We start from the raw sequence: 18,516 nt of genomic DNA on the forward strand, positions 1-18,516 counted from the left end.
GTACTTTATTTGGTACTACAACTGTACTGATGAGAAAAATGGAATTCTTTTTTTTTTTTTTTCTGGGATAACATTTCATTTTATTGAAGTTCAAACATTTGACAGCAGGTGTTTATCTGAAAAAAACCATACTTAGCTTGGGGCCATACAGAAATAAGCAGTGGTCCAGATTGGGCCCACAGACCATAGTTTGCCAAGCCTTATTTGTTGGTTAAATAGGTAAAATAGGGCCAAATCAAGAAGAGTATAAGCTCAAATAATATTAATAAGTTGTGTACACAAAGATGTGTTGATAAGCATGCTCTTGTGTGTTTCTGTATCAAACCCCAAAATAATTTGTTTTAGTTGATTCACTCTTTAATGGGGATGATTGGTAGCTGTTAGTATGCTCCTATTTGAAAATAAGGTTTTCCACAGTGAATGACTTTTAAATGACTTAAGGGGAAAAAATGGTAACTATGTGAGATGATAGATGTGTTCACTTACTTTATTGTGGTTAAGTTACTATATATGTCACAATATATGTATGTATCAAGTTGTTATGGTGTACAGCTTAAACTTACACAATATTATGTCACATATCTCAGTAAAGATGGAAAAAATGGAACTAGCCAATAAGATAGATGCTAATTCAAAAAGTTATTTATTTATTTATTGGCCACACCATGTGGCATACAGGATCTTAGTTCCCCCTCCAGGGACTGAGCCTGTGCCCTTTGCAGTGGAAGCACAGAGACCTAACCACTGGACCACCAGGGAAGTCCTAAAAAAGTTATATTTTACTTGAATCTTTAGTCATATAATTTTGACTTAGTTTTGGCTCATATAACCAAGAATCTATCATTGCTTGCTACCTTGCCCCTTCTTTACATTCTTTGAATGTAGCATAAGACTTTGTCCTTGAAAGGAAGATTGAGAAGTATTTTTGTCTGAAGAGCTTTTGACCAATGATAATTTCTCATTTGTTTTCTTCATTATGGCTGTATCTAGAAATATGGGAACCTATTCAGATAGTTCCAGTAGTTTGAATTTCTGTCTAAATTACCCCTAAAATGAGAGTTTACAGGATTGCTTGTAATATATTCATCACAAATTTTTTGTCTTAAAATTTTTTTCTTCCAGTTTTATAGATACAATTGACATGCAGCATTGTAGAAATTTAAGGTGAACAGCAAAATGATTTATATACATCATGAAAGGATTATCACAATAAATTTAGTAAATATGCATTATCTCATATAGATACAAAATAAAAGAAAAAATATTTTTCCTTTTGATTAGAACTCTTAGGATTTGCTCTCTTAACAACTTTCACATTATAGTTATCATGTTGTACTTATCCCTAGTACTTACTTATAACTGGGAATTTATACCTTTTGACTGCCTTCATCCAATTCCTTATCCTCTGGTAACCCCCTGCATCTTGTAACCACCAATCTCATCTCCTTTTCTGTCAGTTTGTTTTTGAAGTATAATTGACCCACAACACTGTTAGTTCTTGTTACTTAGCATAGAGATTTGATATTTCTGTACATTCCAAACTGATCACCAGGATAAGTCTAGTTTTAATTATGTCACCACACAAAGATATTAGTTATTTACTGTATTTCCCACACTGTACATTTCATACCTGTTACTCAGTTATTTTTCAATTTATAATTGGAAGTTTGTACCTCTTCACCTTCCTCACTTCTTTCCTCCCCCTCTCCCCTCCCATCTTGCATCTACCTGTTTGTTCTCTTTATCTGTGACTGTTTTCAAGTCTTAAACCTTTTTGGTTTCTCTTTAGATCTTTAAATGGATGAGATGGCTACCACTCAGATTTCCAAAGATGAGCTTGATGAACTCAAAGAGGCCTTTGCAAAAGTTGGTGAGTTGTTCTTTTGTAGGGTAACTATGGTAAAGCAATGTTTATTTGGCACTAATCAAAGTTATTTCTCTGAAAATTTATGTGAATGGTTAATCAGGAAACTAGTTAAAATCAATGGAATAAAGTTCTAGAAGCAACACTTTAAACTGTGTCATTGCTAATTATAGCTAGTATCTAATATGGTGAAAGGTTTTTAGTCCAGAGTCCCATTCTTTAACTGGGGGCTGCTGTGGCTCCTGAAATTTGTAGACAAATTTTGTTTTACCATATTTTTCTGAGGAGAGGATTTGAAACTTTCACTATACTCTCAAAGAGCCAACTGACCCCCCAAAATGTTAAAAACCATTAGATGATGTTGTGCATGTGTGCGTGCTTGTGTGCATGTGCATGCTTGGTCATGCAGTTGTGTCTGACTCTTTGCAACCCCATGGACTATAGCTCACCAGGCTCCTCTGCCCATGTAATTTTCCAGGCAATAATACTGGTGTGGATTGTCATTTCCTACTCCAAGTGATCTTCCTGACCCACTTGGGAAGCCGGGATGATAGTTTACTTTTAATTAACATGGCTTTACTGCCTTTTTCATGGATGTATTGTGCCTTTGGATAATGCACACTGTTCTACCTTCTTGAATTAGCATATGTATAAGATGGGAAGGATTAGCATACCGTTTGGCTTATCCTTTAACATCATATAACATGTCTTCAAATTTAGCAGCTATGGAAGCAATTTATAGTATTTACATTCCATTATTTCAGTGCTCAGGTCAAGTCAGTGAAGATAATGAGAAAACAGAGTAAGACCTGATTATTGATGTGTGTACTCAACAGGTGCTTTCAGAGGGAGAGTATTGCTGTTTGATATCTTCTTGATTAAAGGGTATGAAGTTAAATCATAATGATTTGTTAGTTAAACCAGAATCTACTCTTTGACCTGTGTTGGAAACCCCATTAGTGAAAAGTGAGGAAATACACATCTCTTGTTGCTGTTGTTCAGTCGCTCAGTCATGTCTGACTCTTTGTGACCCCATGGACTACATCATGCCAGGCTTCCTTGTCCTTCACTATCTCCTGGAATGTGCTGAAACTCATGTCCATTGAATTGGTGATGCCATCGAACCACCTCATTCTCTGTCACCCCCTTCTCCTCTTGCCTTCAATCTTTCCCAGGATCACGGCCTTTTCCAGTGAGTCAGCTCTTTGCATCAGGTGGCCAAAATATTGGAGCTTCAACTTCAGCATCAGTCCTTCCAATGAATATTCAGGGTTGATTTTCTTTAGGACTGACTGGTTTAATCTCCTTGCTGTATTCCCATATATTTGTGAGTATGTTCTATGAAGGCATTTGGTAATAACAACATGCCTTGGGAAAGGTAACGACAGCCCCACCCGACCCCCGCCCCAACAGCCAGAGTGACTATTCATAGTCCCATCAGAATTCTAACTAGGAAAAAATAGTCCTGAATCTTTAACATGACTATGTGTGTGTATGAAAAAAAAAAAGACAGTTAACTTACCATAGATACCACTTACTAGACTACTCAATGTAGTTCAAATATTCAATATTAGATTGATTATGGAAAACAGCAGGTGGATTCTTGGCTGGAAGACTGTTTAAATCACATTATTCTGTAGAAATTGTTTTTTCTTTTTTTAATCGTCGTTTCCTTTGAACCATCTGTTTTATTTTTATTCATCTTCAGTGTTGGGGACAGCCTAACTTTGTTGTTTGTTTGTTGTTGTTATCCATTTTATTTTATTTTTTGAATTTATTTTTAATTGGAGGATAATTGCTTTACAATGTTGTATTGATTTCTGCCTAATTTGTTTTTTTTTATTGTTGGAATTTTGGTGTGGGTACCTTATTATTGTTATTACTTAATTTTCAAGGCCTCACCTCCTCAAATCAGTGTTTACTGTTGAATACGGGCTTTGTTCTCATGTGCAGCATCTTAGAAATATTTGTGTGAAATATTTTTAAAAAATCAAAGTTAATTCAAATATTATTTACCTGATGGCACTGGAATAGTTTTGTCAGTAAAAGAGCTTAATTGCTCTTTTAAAGCTTAATGATATAAAAAGGGTTGACCAATTATCTCCAAGGAGGAAATGAGACTAAATTGGGCTAATGAGGGATCAATTAGAACTTGGACTGCAAGAAAGGGTCATTGTGGAACTACTGTCTTATTTAAATCATATATCTTGGAGGGTTTAGGGTAGGCAAAGACCTTCTCAAAGCTGAGAGATTGGACCATGTGTCTTATTGAAGCCCTACCAGGCATATATTCCTGTGATATGTAGACTCTTATCACTCTGTATGCTATAAACAGGAATTCTGGAGTCCAAAATTTTTACCTAGTAAAATTTACCTAGTAAAATACTAGTTCCACATAGTATTCTTTGTATTCCCCCTCAGTATCTAGCTCACTGTTGTATGCATTTAGTTTTCTATACATAAATAATTGAATTCTAAGGAATTGTACGTAGTTTTTTCATGTACTAGGACTTTGTCTTTGTGACAAAGCGTCTTTGTTATGAAGATTTTCATCATGGCAGAATTTACTGCTGAAGGATTTGGCCATTACAGTATAACACATAAAATTTGTATTTTTCAGCATCTTAAAAGCTGTGTATAGTCTTTCAGAAAAATGTTTAAAGACCCAGCTGAATCTAGATTTTCCTTTAAAATCTTTGTAGTTTTTAGTTATTCTTATTTACAGGGCCCTTAGGCAACTATCAAAGGTATTATGGAAATCCTTTTTTTTTTCTTCATTCAGGGAAACTTGATTTTAAAAACAAGCTCCATAACTTATTTCCCTGACAAGGACAATTCTTTCTTATGGGGAGGGAAGGAAGGACTACTTTATCTCAGTTCAATTGTGACAAAATATGGAAATCATTATATGATTTTCCCCATCTATTAACAATAATAGCCTTGATTATCTCTTTAGAAATTCAGCAAGATCATAGTGTATGGAGAAAATCTCTGTAATTACCACTAATCATGGGTTTTGTTCAATTAATAGTGCTTTAAAATTCTCTTTACTAGCAATAAAAATCGAGTACTAAGATTTAAAGTTCTCCTTTCACTCACTTTCTGCACCTGCTTAATGTTAAGTTCCAAGCAGTATATTTTCATCTAATTATTTTCATTTTCTCAATATTTGTTTCCAGTATTTCTCATTGGGATAGCAGAAGCCTTGGCTTTCATTTTTTCTTACATCATGATGTTTCTGTTTTAATTTAAATGCTGCAAGGCTGCATAAATTCCTTCTAAAGAAGAATATATAAAGCTTTTCAGAACACTTAGGAAGTAAATATTTTACGAAGTAGAAAATGCCTTTTACATTCTGAAACTTTAATCTTGTTAGGGAAGCTAGAGGTCATTTGAATGATTACTTGTCATAAAGGTAAATTCATGTAACGTAGAACTTCTCAGATTGGCTTTAGTCCTGCAAACACTTACATCTGAATTTTTTTCTCTCCTAAACAGTAGCCACTCTGCTTTAACATGTAAGTCTATGGCTGATTCATATCAATGTATGACAAAACCCACTGAAATATTGTGAAGTAATTTGCCTCCAACTAATAAAAAAAAATAAATAAAATAAAAAAAAATAAACAAACAAACAAAACAAAACAGGAATTCTACACTTTTGAAGTTAAAGAATAATGGGGTTTCATAAGTGACTAGGAATACTGTGAGTATATTCCTTTGAGGCTGCCCATCAAACTAAGCCAAAATTTTCATGTTATGGTGATTGTAGCTGTACCAGATTTTCTCATCTCAGGAAGTTAAGTGATTTCAAATTACTTGATATTCTCTAGTATATAAAAACCACATCCAGATGTGACGAAAAGTACAGTGGTTTCATTTAATTTACTTTTAGTATTCAATAAAATGACACTAGTGCATATTTGTTTAAATATGGCTTAAAAAATAACAACAAGCCAGAAGGGAATGGCAGGACATACTTAAAGTGATGAAAGAGAAAAGCCTACAGCTCAGATTACTGTACCCAGCAAGGTTCACATTCAAATATGAAGGAGAAATCAAAAGCTTTACAGACAAGCAAAAGCTGAGAGAATTCAGCACCATCAAACCAGCTCTCCAACAAATGCTAAAGGATCTTCTCTAGACAGGAAACACAAAAAGGGAGTATAAACTTGAACCCAAAACAACAAAGTAAATGGCAACGGGATCATACTTATCAATAATTACCTTAAATGTGAATGGGCTGAATGCCCCAACCAAAAGACAAAGACTGGCTGAATGGATACAAAAACAAGACCCCTATATATGTTGTCTACAACAGACCCACCTCAAAACAAGGGACACATACAGACTGAAAGAGAAGGGCTGGAAAAAGATATTCCAAGCAAATGGAGACCAAAAGACAGCAGGAGTAGCAATAGTCATATCAGATAAAATAGACTTTAAAACAAATGCTGTGAAAAGAGACAAAGAAGGACACTACATAATGATTAAAGGATCAATCCAAGAAGAAGATATAGCAATTATAAATATATATGCAGCCCAACATAAGACCACTGCAATATGTAAGGCAAATGCTAACAAGTATGAAAGGGGAAATTAACAATAACACAATAATAGTGGGAAACCTTAATACTGTACTCACACCTATGGATAGATCAACTAAACAGAAAATTAACAAGGAAACACAAACTTTAAATGATACAATAGAACAGTTAGACCTAATTGATATCTATAGGACATTTCACCCCCAAAACAAGGAATTTCACCTTTTTCTCAAGTGCACATGGAACCTTCTCCAGGGTAGATCACATTCTGGGCCATAAATCTTGCCTTGGCAAATTCAAAAAAATTGAAATCATTCCAAGCATCTTTTCTGACCACAGTGCAGTAAGATTAGATGTCAATTACAGGAGAAAAACTTTAAAATTCCAACATATGGAGGCTGAAAAACACTCTGCTGAATAACCAAATATCACAGAAGAAATAAAAAAAGAAATAAAAATCTGCATATAAATGAATGAAAATGAAAACACAACAACCCAAAACCTATGGGACACTGTAAAAGCAGTGCTAAGGGGAAGGTTCATAGCAATATAGGCTTAACTCAAGAAACAAGAAAAAAGTCAACTAAATAACCTAACTCTATACCTAAAGCAACTAGAAAAGGAAGAAATGAAGAACCCCAGGGTTAGTAGAAGGAAAGAAATCATAAAAATTAGGGCATAATTAAATTCAAAACAAACAAAAGAGACCATAGCAAAAATCAACAAGGCTAAAAGCTGGTTCTTTAAGAAGATAAATAAAATAGACAAACCATTAGCCAGACTCATCAGGAAACAAAAGGAGAAGAATCAAATCAACTAAATTAGAAATGAAAATGGAGAAATCACAACAGACAACACAGAAAGACAAAGGATCATACAAGACTACTATCAGCAGCTATATGCCAATAAAATGGACAACTTGGAAAAAAATGGACAAATTCTTAGAAAAGTACAACTTTCCAAATATAAGCCAGGAAGAAATAAAAAATCTTAACAGAGCCATCACAAGCACGGAAATTGAAACTGTAATCAGAAATCTTCCAGCAGACAAAAGCCCAGTACCAGACGGCTTCACATCTGAATTCTACCAAAATTTTAGAGAAAAGCTAACACCTATCCTACTCAAACTCTTCCAGAAAATTGCATAAGAAGGTAAACTTCCAAACTCATTCTATGAGGCCACCATCACCCTAATACCAAAACCTGACAAAGATGCCACAAAAAAAGAAAACTATAGGCCAATATCCCTGATGAACATAGATGCAAAAATCCTTAACAAAATTCTAGCAAACAGAATCCAACAACATATTAAAAAGATCATACATCATGACCAAGTGGGCTTTATCCCAGGGATGTGAGGATTCTTCAATATCCAGAAATCAATCAACATAATACACCACATTAATAAATTGAAAGATAAAAACCATATGATTATCTCAATAGATGAAGAGAAAACCTTTGACAAAATTCAACATCCATTTAAGATAAAAACCCTCCAGAAAGCAGGAATACAAGGAACATACCTCAACATAATAAAAGCTATATATGACAAACACACAGCAAACATTATCCTCAATGGTGAAAAATTGAAAGCATTTCCCCTAAAGTCAGGAACAAGACAAGGGTGCCCACTCTCACCACTGCTATTCAACGTAGTTTTGGAAATTTTGGCCACAGCAATCAGAGCAGAAAAAGCAATAAAAGGAATTGAGATTGGAAAAGAAGTAAAACTCTCACTGTTTGCAGATGACATGATCCTCTACATAGAAAACCCTAAAGACTCCACCAGGAAATTACTAGAGCTAATCAATGAATATAGTAAAGTTGCAGGATATAACATCAACACACAGAAATCCCTTGCATTCCTATACACTAACAATGAGAAAACAGAAAAAGAAATTAAGCAAACAATTCCATTCACCATTGCAATGAAAAGAATAAAATACTTAGGAATATATCTACCTAAAGAAACAAAAGACCTATATATAGAAAGCTATAAAACACCGATGAAAGAAATCAAAGAGGACACAAATAGATGAAGAAATATACCGTGTTCATGGATTGGAAGAATCAATATTGAGAAAATGACTATACTACCCAAAGCAATCTGTAGATTCAATGCAATCCCTATCAAGCTACCAATAGTATTTTTCAGAGAACTAGAACAAATAATTTCACAATTTGTATAGAAATACAAAAAACCTCGAATAGCCAAAGCAATCTTGAGAAACAAGAATGGAACTGGAGGAGTCAACCTGCCTGACTTCAGGCTGTACTACAAAGCTACAGTCATCAAGACAGTATGGTACTGGCAAAAAGACAGAAACACAGATCAATGGAACGAAATAGAAAGCCCAGAGATAAATCCACGCACCTATGGACATCCTATCTTCGACAAAGGGGGCATGAATATACAATGGAGAAAAGACAGTCTCTTTAACAAGTGGTGCTGGGAAAACTGGTCAACCACTTGTAAAAGAATGAAACTAGAACACTTTCTAACACCATACACAAAAATAAACTCAAAATGGATTAAAGATCCAAACATAAGAGCAGAAACTATAAAGCTCCTAGAGGAAAACATAGGCAAAACACTCTCCGACATAAATCATAGCAGGATCCTCTATGACCCACCTCCCAGAATATTGGAAATAAAAGCAAAAATAAACAAATGGAACCTAATTAAACTTAAAAGCTTTTGCACAACAAAGGAAACTATAAGTAAGGTGAAAAGACAGCCTTCAGAATGGGAGAAAATAACAGCAAATGAAGCAACTGACAAAGAATTAATCTCAAAAATGTATAAGCAACTCCTGTAGCTCAATTCCAGAAAAAATAAATGAACCAATCAAAAAATGGGCCAAGGAACTAACCAGACATTTCTCCAAAGAAGACATACAGATGGCTAACAAACACATGAAAAGATGCTCAACATCACTCATTATCAGAGAAATGCAAATCAGAACCTCAGTGAGGCACCATTACCCGCCAGTCCGGATGGCTGCTATCCAAATGTCTACAAGCAATAAATGCTGGAGAGGGTGTGGAGAAAAGGGAACCCTCTTACACTGTTGGTGGGAATGCAAACTAGTACAGCCACTATGGAGAACAGTGTGGAGAGGCCTTAAAAAACTGGAAATAGAACTGCCATATGACCCAGCAATCCCACTTCTGGGCATACACACTGAGGAAACCAGAATTGAAAGAGACTCGTGTACCCCAATGTTCATTGCAGCACTGTTTATAATAGCCAGGACATGGACGCAACTTAGATGTCCATCAGTAGACGAATGGATAAGAAAGCTGTGGTACATATACACGATGGAATATTACTCAGCCATTTAAAAGAGTACATTTGAATCAGTTCTAATGAGGTGGATGAACCTGAAGCCTATTATACAGAGTGAAGTAAGCCAGAAAGAAAAACACCAATACAGTATACTAACGCATATATATGGAATCTAGAAAGATGGTAATGATAACTCTATATGCGTGATAGCTAAGAGATACAGATTTATACAACAGTCTTTTGGCCTCTGTAGGAGAGGGTGAGGGTGGACGATTTGGGAGAATGGCATTAAAACATGTATATTATCACATGTGAAACGAATCACCAGTCCAGGTTCGATGCATGAGACAAGGTGCTCGGGGCTGGCGCACTGGTATGACCCAGAGGGATGGGATGGGGAGGGAGATGGGAGGGGGATTCAGGATGGGGAACACATGTACACCCATGGCAGATCCATGTCAATGTATGGCAAAACCACTACAATATTGTAAAGTCATTAGCCTCCAATTAAAATAAATAAATTTATTTTAAAAAATTAAAAAATAAAAACTACATCCCAACCAAAACTAAATAAATAAATAAACAGACCAGTGCTCTTTCACTGTACCATCTGGTTAACTATCAATGGAATATTGGAAATTAAGGTCTCAGGATAGTCTGAAAGCTGTGTTTTGACTGTATGGAAAATAGGTGCACAGATTATAGGTGTGTTGGGTAAGAGCAGGAGCATAGATGTGTGTATGTATGTTCGTGTGTGTGTGTGTGTGTGTATTTTTTAAGTGGGAAAGTGGCAGCAGGTGGGAAATCATGGCCAATTTTGAGTTAGAAATTTGGGGTTAGAAAACAGTTGATAGACAACGTTTTTGATTGCCTGGTCTCCAGCCCTCTAATCTTGTCCAGCCTTCAGCTGTACTTGACCTCCACCTTTGGGGACACACTATTAGGATAAACTCTTCGGTAGCAACCTCTATTCTACTGTTAGCTGGGACTCATTAAACTTCCTCTTATATGTATTTGCTGGAATGAGCTACCTCAAAAGGTATAAGCTGTGAAAGGGAAAATCCGTGTTTATCTAAGCATCTGGAGATGTTTAGCATCTCCCTTTTCTAAAGTTTTAATGGCTAATGAAAGCTCAATTTTATTGCTTAGATCTGAGGACAGAATATAATCTAAATTCTTCTGCACAAGTTTCTTGGCTGAGTCTTTTAAATTAATATTTTGTGTGCTTTCACAGGTGGTCAGGATTGTGTGTGTGTGTGTGTGTAAATCCATTATTGCTAGATACATAGATTCCTTTTGTCATTTTTTTATTACAAAAATTTTGTGGAGTTTATCAGTTAAACTAAATGGAACTTTTAAACACAGCATTTTTGTAAAGGATGTGCATCTGCACTTGATTGGTTTTCTTCTTTAAGTCCTAATAAGCACTGTCCACAGTGGGTTAGTAAAGAAGTCGCATATGTATTGCAGATGAAGACACACATATGTGACCTGTTTATAAAGAAAGACACTACATTTAGACAGAATCAAGGCTGGATAAAGCAACACACACACACACACACACACACACACACATACACACACACACAAAACCTAAGAGTCAAGGGAAATCCTGGTTTTTCTCACTGTTAGATTTATAGGACAAAGTAGCACCCCAAAAGATGCATTTGAAGTGATAGATTGCACCACATTCCACCTGGACATGAGCAGTGTAAAACAGCAGCTAAAATCAAAACCACTTGAATTCTGGCTGAGCTTTCTCCAGACAAGTACTTAAAATAGCTTAAATAACAGGATGCAAGGGGAGGGAAAACATTTCCTTTTAAGGATATGCATTCTTGGTGTGATTCAAACTTCTGCAGGAACATGGCTGTATAATAAGTTTATTTACTTTAAGGTTACTTGGGGGGAGGTTTTGGGGAGAGTTAACTGGCATCTAAAATAATACTTGTTAAGAGCATAGTAAGTTGTTTTTTTTTTTAAGTGCAGATGTGAATCTACACGTGTCATCATAGACAGACAGACAGAATCTGTTGTTAAAAACATTTGATTCCTTTCTGATGAATTCAGCAGCCAGTATGAAAGACACAGGCTGCTCTGGTAAACCCTTGGGAGAATCTTTGTGTGTTTTTTTTTAAGTATAGCAATTTTTCTTCAAAAATAGAACACTTGATCCATTTCTTGAAATTTAGCTCTGGACTCTATGTGGGAAGTTTGTTCAGTAGGTAGTTAGAGTTTCTTCTCCCCTCCTCTCCCCAGCCCGTCAGTGTCTACCCACACTGACCATATTTTCTGAACCAAAAAGTTGAGACCTGTGCTTGCAGAAACATTGAAAATGCTCCAGATAATATAGGCTGAATGATAATGTCTACGTTATTGGGTGGTCAAAAATACGATGCTGGAACAGAAGAGTTTTTGAAATGCAAAACTTGTTTCACCCCATGCCAATGCGTAGTTAATGAAAAAGGGGTAAATGAGCCAGAAAGGGGCTCCAGAATATTGACAGATTTAATGAGAAAATAAAGGACTACCATCATGCCAGGAGGTTGTGATTTCCAGTTGTTAAAACTGTTTTGTGTGTGTGTTTTGGCTGGAGATTGGGAATAAAATTAACCTAAAACTCTTTTAAAGTAATTGCACCCTATTTTGTCTTTCAAGTACTTTAGCAGCTGGGAGATTTTCTAAAATTAATCGCAAGCTGCCTTTTAAGGCTCCCTCTGCCTTCTTATTGAAACTAAAATTGTTTTCTTCAAAAGGTATGATTTAGAGACCGAAAGCCTTGCAATAATTCACTAGTACTAACACTAAAATGCCTTTGATCTCAGGAGGTAATACAAGCTTGCTCTGCTTTTACAATATGGAGAAACAGAGTCGGTAAAAGGTAAAATTTTACAAATATGTAGAAGATGACACATGGTCAACTATTCATTTCCCATATCAAGAAAGATACAGGAGAGAGATTCCAAGTAATTCCAGATTTTATAAGGATTTTGAAGCCACAGTTTCAAGTAAGAACCAGACGTTCTGTCTGGTTAATTCTGTATCTTTGGTGTCTAGCCCTGTGCCTGCCACAGAGTAGGTACTCGATTTGTTCTGAAGGTTGATTCATGTTATGCAAGTGTAGTTTTTCTTAATAAAGTCAAAGCAGGTTTCTACATTTAGAATGAGAGAGAGGTCCTGACCTGACAGCCATCATTGGTAGTCTACTTGGATACTCCTTGGTGGGTGTGTTCACTTAGAAAACCAAATTACAGATCTGAAGGCTGCTGGGTGGGGACAGAATTAGAACAAAGGGAATGAGATTGAATGTTATTTAAGGGATATTTCTGTCCTCAGGGTTTCCTGATGGAGTGCCATTCGGTCTATCAGTGCTATTTCTTCATTTTTTGCTCATTGTTGTTGCTTATTTATGTTTTTAAAATGCTCCTTAGATTAGAGCATTATTTTCCTGGTTTAATACTTGAGGATCCTAATAAGAACCTACTGTATAGCACAGAATATATACTCAATATTCTGTAATGACTTACATGGGAATAGAATCTAAAAAAGAGTAGGTATATGTATATGTATAACTGATTCACTTTGCTGTATAGTAGAAACCAACAACATTGTAAATCAAGTATACTCTAATAAAAATTAAGTTTAAAATACTTCAGGCTCTCTGGTTCTACAAAAATAATTTTTTCCCCATGCTTATTCTGTGCAAGGTACTGTGCTACATACTGGGGTTAGAGAAAGATTTAGGAGAATCTTTATCAAGAGATTTTTACAATCTCTTAAGATTGTTAGGTAATGACAAATTCATATTCCTCCAGACCCCCTTTAAAACATTTCTGCCCATTGCTGAAAGCATCTGTTATTACTTCTCTTACTTCAAAATGGTATTTCCACATGTGGTTATTTTATGCTAGTTATATTTTAGGGTGGCTATTTCCTGGCATCTTTTAATCACATCAGTGAGCTTCTAATTAATGCTCAAGAGAGGTTATTTCAGAGAGGGTGCACACAAGTGGTAGTTCCCCCATTACCTGCACCTCTCTTCTACCTAAAGCAAAGAAACTGCCAGACAGACTAGACTCAGTGCCTTTGTCAGTTTCCTGTAGCTTTGAATTCATTATAGTTCTCCAGCATAATAAATAAAAAAGTAAACATCTCTGCTTTCCACTTTATTATATCACTGAGAATACAAAAAGAACAACATGCTAGGTCCAAGCTGGAGTAAGTAACACAATTAAATTATGTTCTGTCATTTCAGAAGTCAGAGGAAAATAGAGTATGTTTTAAAATATCTTTCTATCAGAAATTGCTAGCGTGGACAAAGTTTTGATAGTCAAAAGGAATATGCCATCTCCTTCTCTATAGACACAATAAAATGAAGGAATATGGTGGTTGCGTACTGAGGTTTAATAATGATCAGAATGTTATTACTCTTTATTTGGTTTTCATGTGTATGATGGTTTTTTACCTCCAGTTTTTAGAGCTAAAAGGTAATCTTCTCTAAGATCAAGTGAAGCCCCCCCATTTTACAGATGAGAAAACTATGATCTGGAGAGATGACTTGGGCAAATTAAATGTAGTTAGAGCCTGTGTCACATTACTCCCTCTTGTTGTGTATGCTGTGTATCTTTTACTTTGTCACACTCCTAGAACTGAGTTGTCTTTTCGCTTTTTAAAGAAAGTGGGAGAAACAGATTGGTATGTGCATGGGGAAAGGTGTATTTAAACCCAAGAATTTCATTCATCAGAAGTTGCTAAAATCTTACCACAGTGCCATGTGGATTACTTTGTTCTTTTTAGCAACTGCAGATGTCATTGCTGGATTGATTTCTGCATATAAACACTTACTAATAAAGTGTTTGATGTATGGCCTTTTATACGTTCAAAGCGAAAACAGTGAAGATGTGCCCTAAGGGGAATCAAGTACTTTACCTTGAAGGAACTATTAGTGATTTTCAGAAGTGTTGGGTACTTTGGTGATGATGCTTTAAAAGTATGAATATTTTAATTGATAGATTTAAAATATGGTAATCTATGCTTAAGAATATTTGACTCTAGAATCATATACTTCATTAAAACTAAACATAACAATTTCATCAGCTTTCAGTTTATTAGGGAAATAGTTTCATACAGGGGATTTAATATTTTAATAATTGGCCCACATTAGCTAATATCAATTTTGCTTCAGTCACACTTAGAAGAAAATCCAGAGTGTGTACCATGGCCTATAAGAGCTTCCATGATCAGTTCCCTGACCTCATCTCTCATTTTCTCCTTTGCTCACTCTGCTCAATTCATACTGGACCTTTACTGTCTCCAAAACACGTCAGACACACTTCCACATCACAGACTGCATTTGCTCTTTCCTCTACCTAAAATCTGCCCCCTACAAATAGCCACATGATTCTCTTTCTTACCTCAGATAAGTCTTCATCAAATATTACCTCATCAAAGTGGCCATCATTGATGATTCTATCTAAATAGCACTCCCACCATCACCCATATCCCCACCTGTCACTATAACCCAGGGTTCTTTAACTTCAGCGTTACTGACATGTTGAGCTGCACGATTCTGTGTTGCAGGATGGGAGTGGGAGTGGGGATCATATGCACTGGAAGATTTTTAGTAGCATTCTTGGCCTTTATGCACTGAATGTTCCCTGGAGGGCAAAATAGCCCCCATTCTAACCCCTTGCCCCTCTTTATTTTTCTTCATAGCACTTATGCTATATGTTACTTGCTTATTAGTTGTCATGAGAAGGTGAGCTAAAGACTTTGTTTCATTGGTTGCAGTATCTCCAATCTTAGGAACGGTATCTGGTGCAATTTTGTTTTATTTTTTGTTTTGGTACAGTTTTTAAGTAATATATCAAATAGATTAACTTCATAGTATATCTTCTTGAATGGTGTTGGCATCATCTTGAGTCATTTCTCTATTCAGATTGTTTCCCTCTATTATAATTAAATTTATATATGAAAATCAGTGGAGGAGCTAAGGAATAAAAAGCATTTCTGAACATTTAAGTATATGAAATAGCTGGTGAAAGTCCAACTGTCTTTACTAAAAAATTATGCCTCAGGACAGTAACCCTCTTTTTCAATAAATTAACTTTTAGTCATTGATCAGTTTTTTTTTTCGATTTTTAATTGTTTCAGAATAAACATTATCAGCACTTAGATACAGTCTGTTAAAATTATGAAAGCACAAAAAATTTTTAAAGTATTTGTAGACTTCATTTAAACATTTGCATTACTTATGACTGCATTTATTTTTATGAACACTGTATTTGTTTTGGATTAACACTTATTTACATTAACTCTTGAAAAAATTGGCACTCAAGAGGATAGCATAATTTCAGGTGTTCTATATAATATAATTAGCGTTAATCACAAACTGTTATCTTTGACAATGGGGAGAATAAGGGGCATCAAACTCCTAAATAGCTACAGTAGGAAATGTTTTATACCATGGCAGTGTTTTATTGGTGTATAATCTGTTCTGAAGTCCTGTCAGCTTTATGATTTAATGATAATTTTATTAGACAACTATGCTTTCCTAATATTAGGGATGCTATTTTTTTTTTTAGGGATGCTATTTTTAAGCTAAGCTACTTATACAGTTCAAAATACAAGAAACATGATGTAAGCCATGCCCTTTCAGTTAAAATTTGCATTTCCCTTTCAGACCTCTTTAGGTAGCAAACAATAAGATAGGATAATATTGTATTTAGGTGAGCTTATGAACTTTAAGCTTTAAGAACTGAGCCTAAAATGAAGAAAAATATTCTATAGGTTAACTTATTTCCTTTTTTGCTTGTTTCTCCCTTATCAAAAAGACCTCAACAGCAATGGATTCATTTGTGACTATGAACTTCATGAGCTTTTCAAGGAAGCTAACATGCCATTACCTGGATATAAAGTGAGAGAAATTATTCAAAAACTCATGCTGGATGGTGACAGGAATAAAGATGGGAAGATAAGTTTTGATGAATTTGTTTATGTAAGTATGTGGAAACCTACCATTATTAGAAGTAATGATTGCTTCTTTGTCTTGTGGGATCTTCTAGTAATAAGTCCTATTAAGTTCCTAAATATATCATAGTAGTATTGTTATAACTAATAAAATTTCTCTCATCTCACCCACTACATTTAGTTCATTCTTTTAGCCGTTAGAATACCTTAAAAAAGAACTGAGAAAAAAAACACAGACAGAATCAAAGATAAAACACTCCGCTTGCTGTGTAAGGTGAACAGTCTCCTTAGAGGGGGCGTCATTAAAGGACACGTTTCAAGGTGTGAAATCACATCCTTGAAGTGCTCTTTCTATAGGTGAACAGTGTGGTCCCAAACATTAATGATACACCCTGACTCACAGTCTTGGAAGCTTCCTGAGTTCAACTTTCTGATTAAAAACATGTTTGCTAATCTTGTGGTAGTAGTAGTTAACTGTACCATTTTCCCTAGGATGATGATTTTGATAATTAAAAGTTAGAAGCATATCTTTTTAATCCATTGGAAGGGGCAGTTAAAATTCTTGTTTTCTTCTCTAGTATCATCAAATACTCTTCAAGGTTAGGGGCTGATTTCTTAATTCTACCCCCAAGCACCTAGTGTTCCATACTCAGTGCTTAGCGAGTATGTGTGTGGTACTCATTATTGAAATTTAATGCTTTTAGCTGCTAGCTAGTGGGGTCAAATTTTTTCTGGACATAGGATATTTTCCATCCATATTCACTAACAAAGTATTTGAGATTGATATTAAAGAATAGCTGTTTCCTCAATTAAGAACACTCTTAAGATTTCATCATTTTATTATTCATTTAAGTCTGAGTTTGACTAGATCTTACTTGGCATTCCTTATGTGTATTACAGATAGTAATTAGTGCCTAATATTATCACAAACTTCCTAGCACTCCTATCTTTTCTAGGATTTGTTTTTGCCTCAAGACACCTGAAATGATAACATATACTCCCATCAGTAACCACAGCTCAGTATAGCAAGTGAAATTCTGATATGTTTTCTTCTATTAGAATTAGCCCCTTTAGAACACCTGGAGAGTTCCAGAAACAAATTGACTAAGTAATGATGTCTGCTCTTCTGATAGCATTTGCCTGGGGGCGGGGCAGGGATGAAGGGAGCATTACTGTTTTAAAATGCACAAGAGTCAGAATTATAACGCTATTATAGTTCATGCCATCTTCTTTTGCAATACTGATTTCTTCCCCACCATCTTTTGTTTCCAGTTATTGCCAAAGCCTTTTGTTTTAAATCCTGTGTTCAATAGTAAGTTGCAATTGACTTGCAATGTGAGCACTTGCATGTCCTCTGATGTATAACTTGCACCCCTTGTAACTGCATGTTTAATTGTGAACTTAAAGCAGCTTAGAATGGTGGCGAACTACGATTGCTTACTTTTGATATAGTTTGCTGCTCAGAATTTTTTAATCTACTAGGAAGAACAGACTTAAATAATTGAGATGTGCAGTGTGCCAGTATTTTAAAGGAGACGGTTATGAAACTGTCTTTGAGAAAAATCATCTTAGGGAAATATTTAATTTTGTATATTTTGAAATGTTGCTGATTCCACACAGCTGTTTGTGGCTGTGACTAACCTAGTATTTTCTTAAAAAGTGAATTATAGGCATCATAATTTTGGCATCACCTGGGACTTTTTAAAAAATAAAATACTAATGAGAACCATATTGGTTAATATATATATATATATATTTTAGAATTGGAAGAAATCAATATGTTTATACTCCTTCATTTCTCAAATTAAAAAAAAAAATAAAAGCCTGGGTTTCTCAAAAAGGAAGTG

General features: G+C 35.2%; 1 protein-coding gene across 2 annotated transcripts in view; it reads left to right on the forward strand.

Moving 5' to 3' along the window:
* The window catches only part of PLS3 (plastin 3), a 90,329-nt gene that overhangs the window by 42,278 nt on the left and 29,535 nt on the right, over nt 1-18,516 (forward strand). For both annotated transcript variants that reach the window (XM_043895372.1, XM_043895374.1), the window contains 2 exons: nt 1,790-1,870; nt 16,534-16,697. In XM_043895372.1, coding sequence (XP_043751307.1) covers nt 1,798-1,870; nt 16,534-16,697 — 237 coding nt within the window. In that variant the 5' untranslated portion in view covers nt 1,790-1,797. The remainder of the gene's footprint in view (nt 1-1,789; nt 1,871-16,533; nt 16,698-18,516) is intronic.

The sequence above is a fragment of the Cervus elaphus genome, chromosome X, assembly GCF_910594005.1.
Source record: "Cervus elaphus chromosome X, mCerEla1.1, whole genome shotgun sequence".
In the NCBI taxonomy this organism is placed as follows: Eukaryota; Metazoa; Chordata; class Mammalia; order Artiodactyla; family Cervidae; genus Cervus; species Cervus elaphus.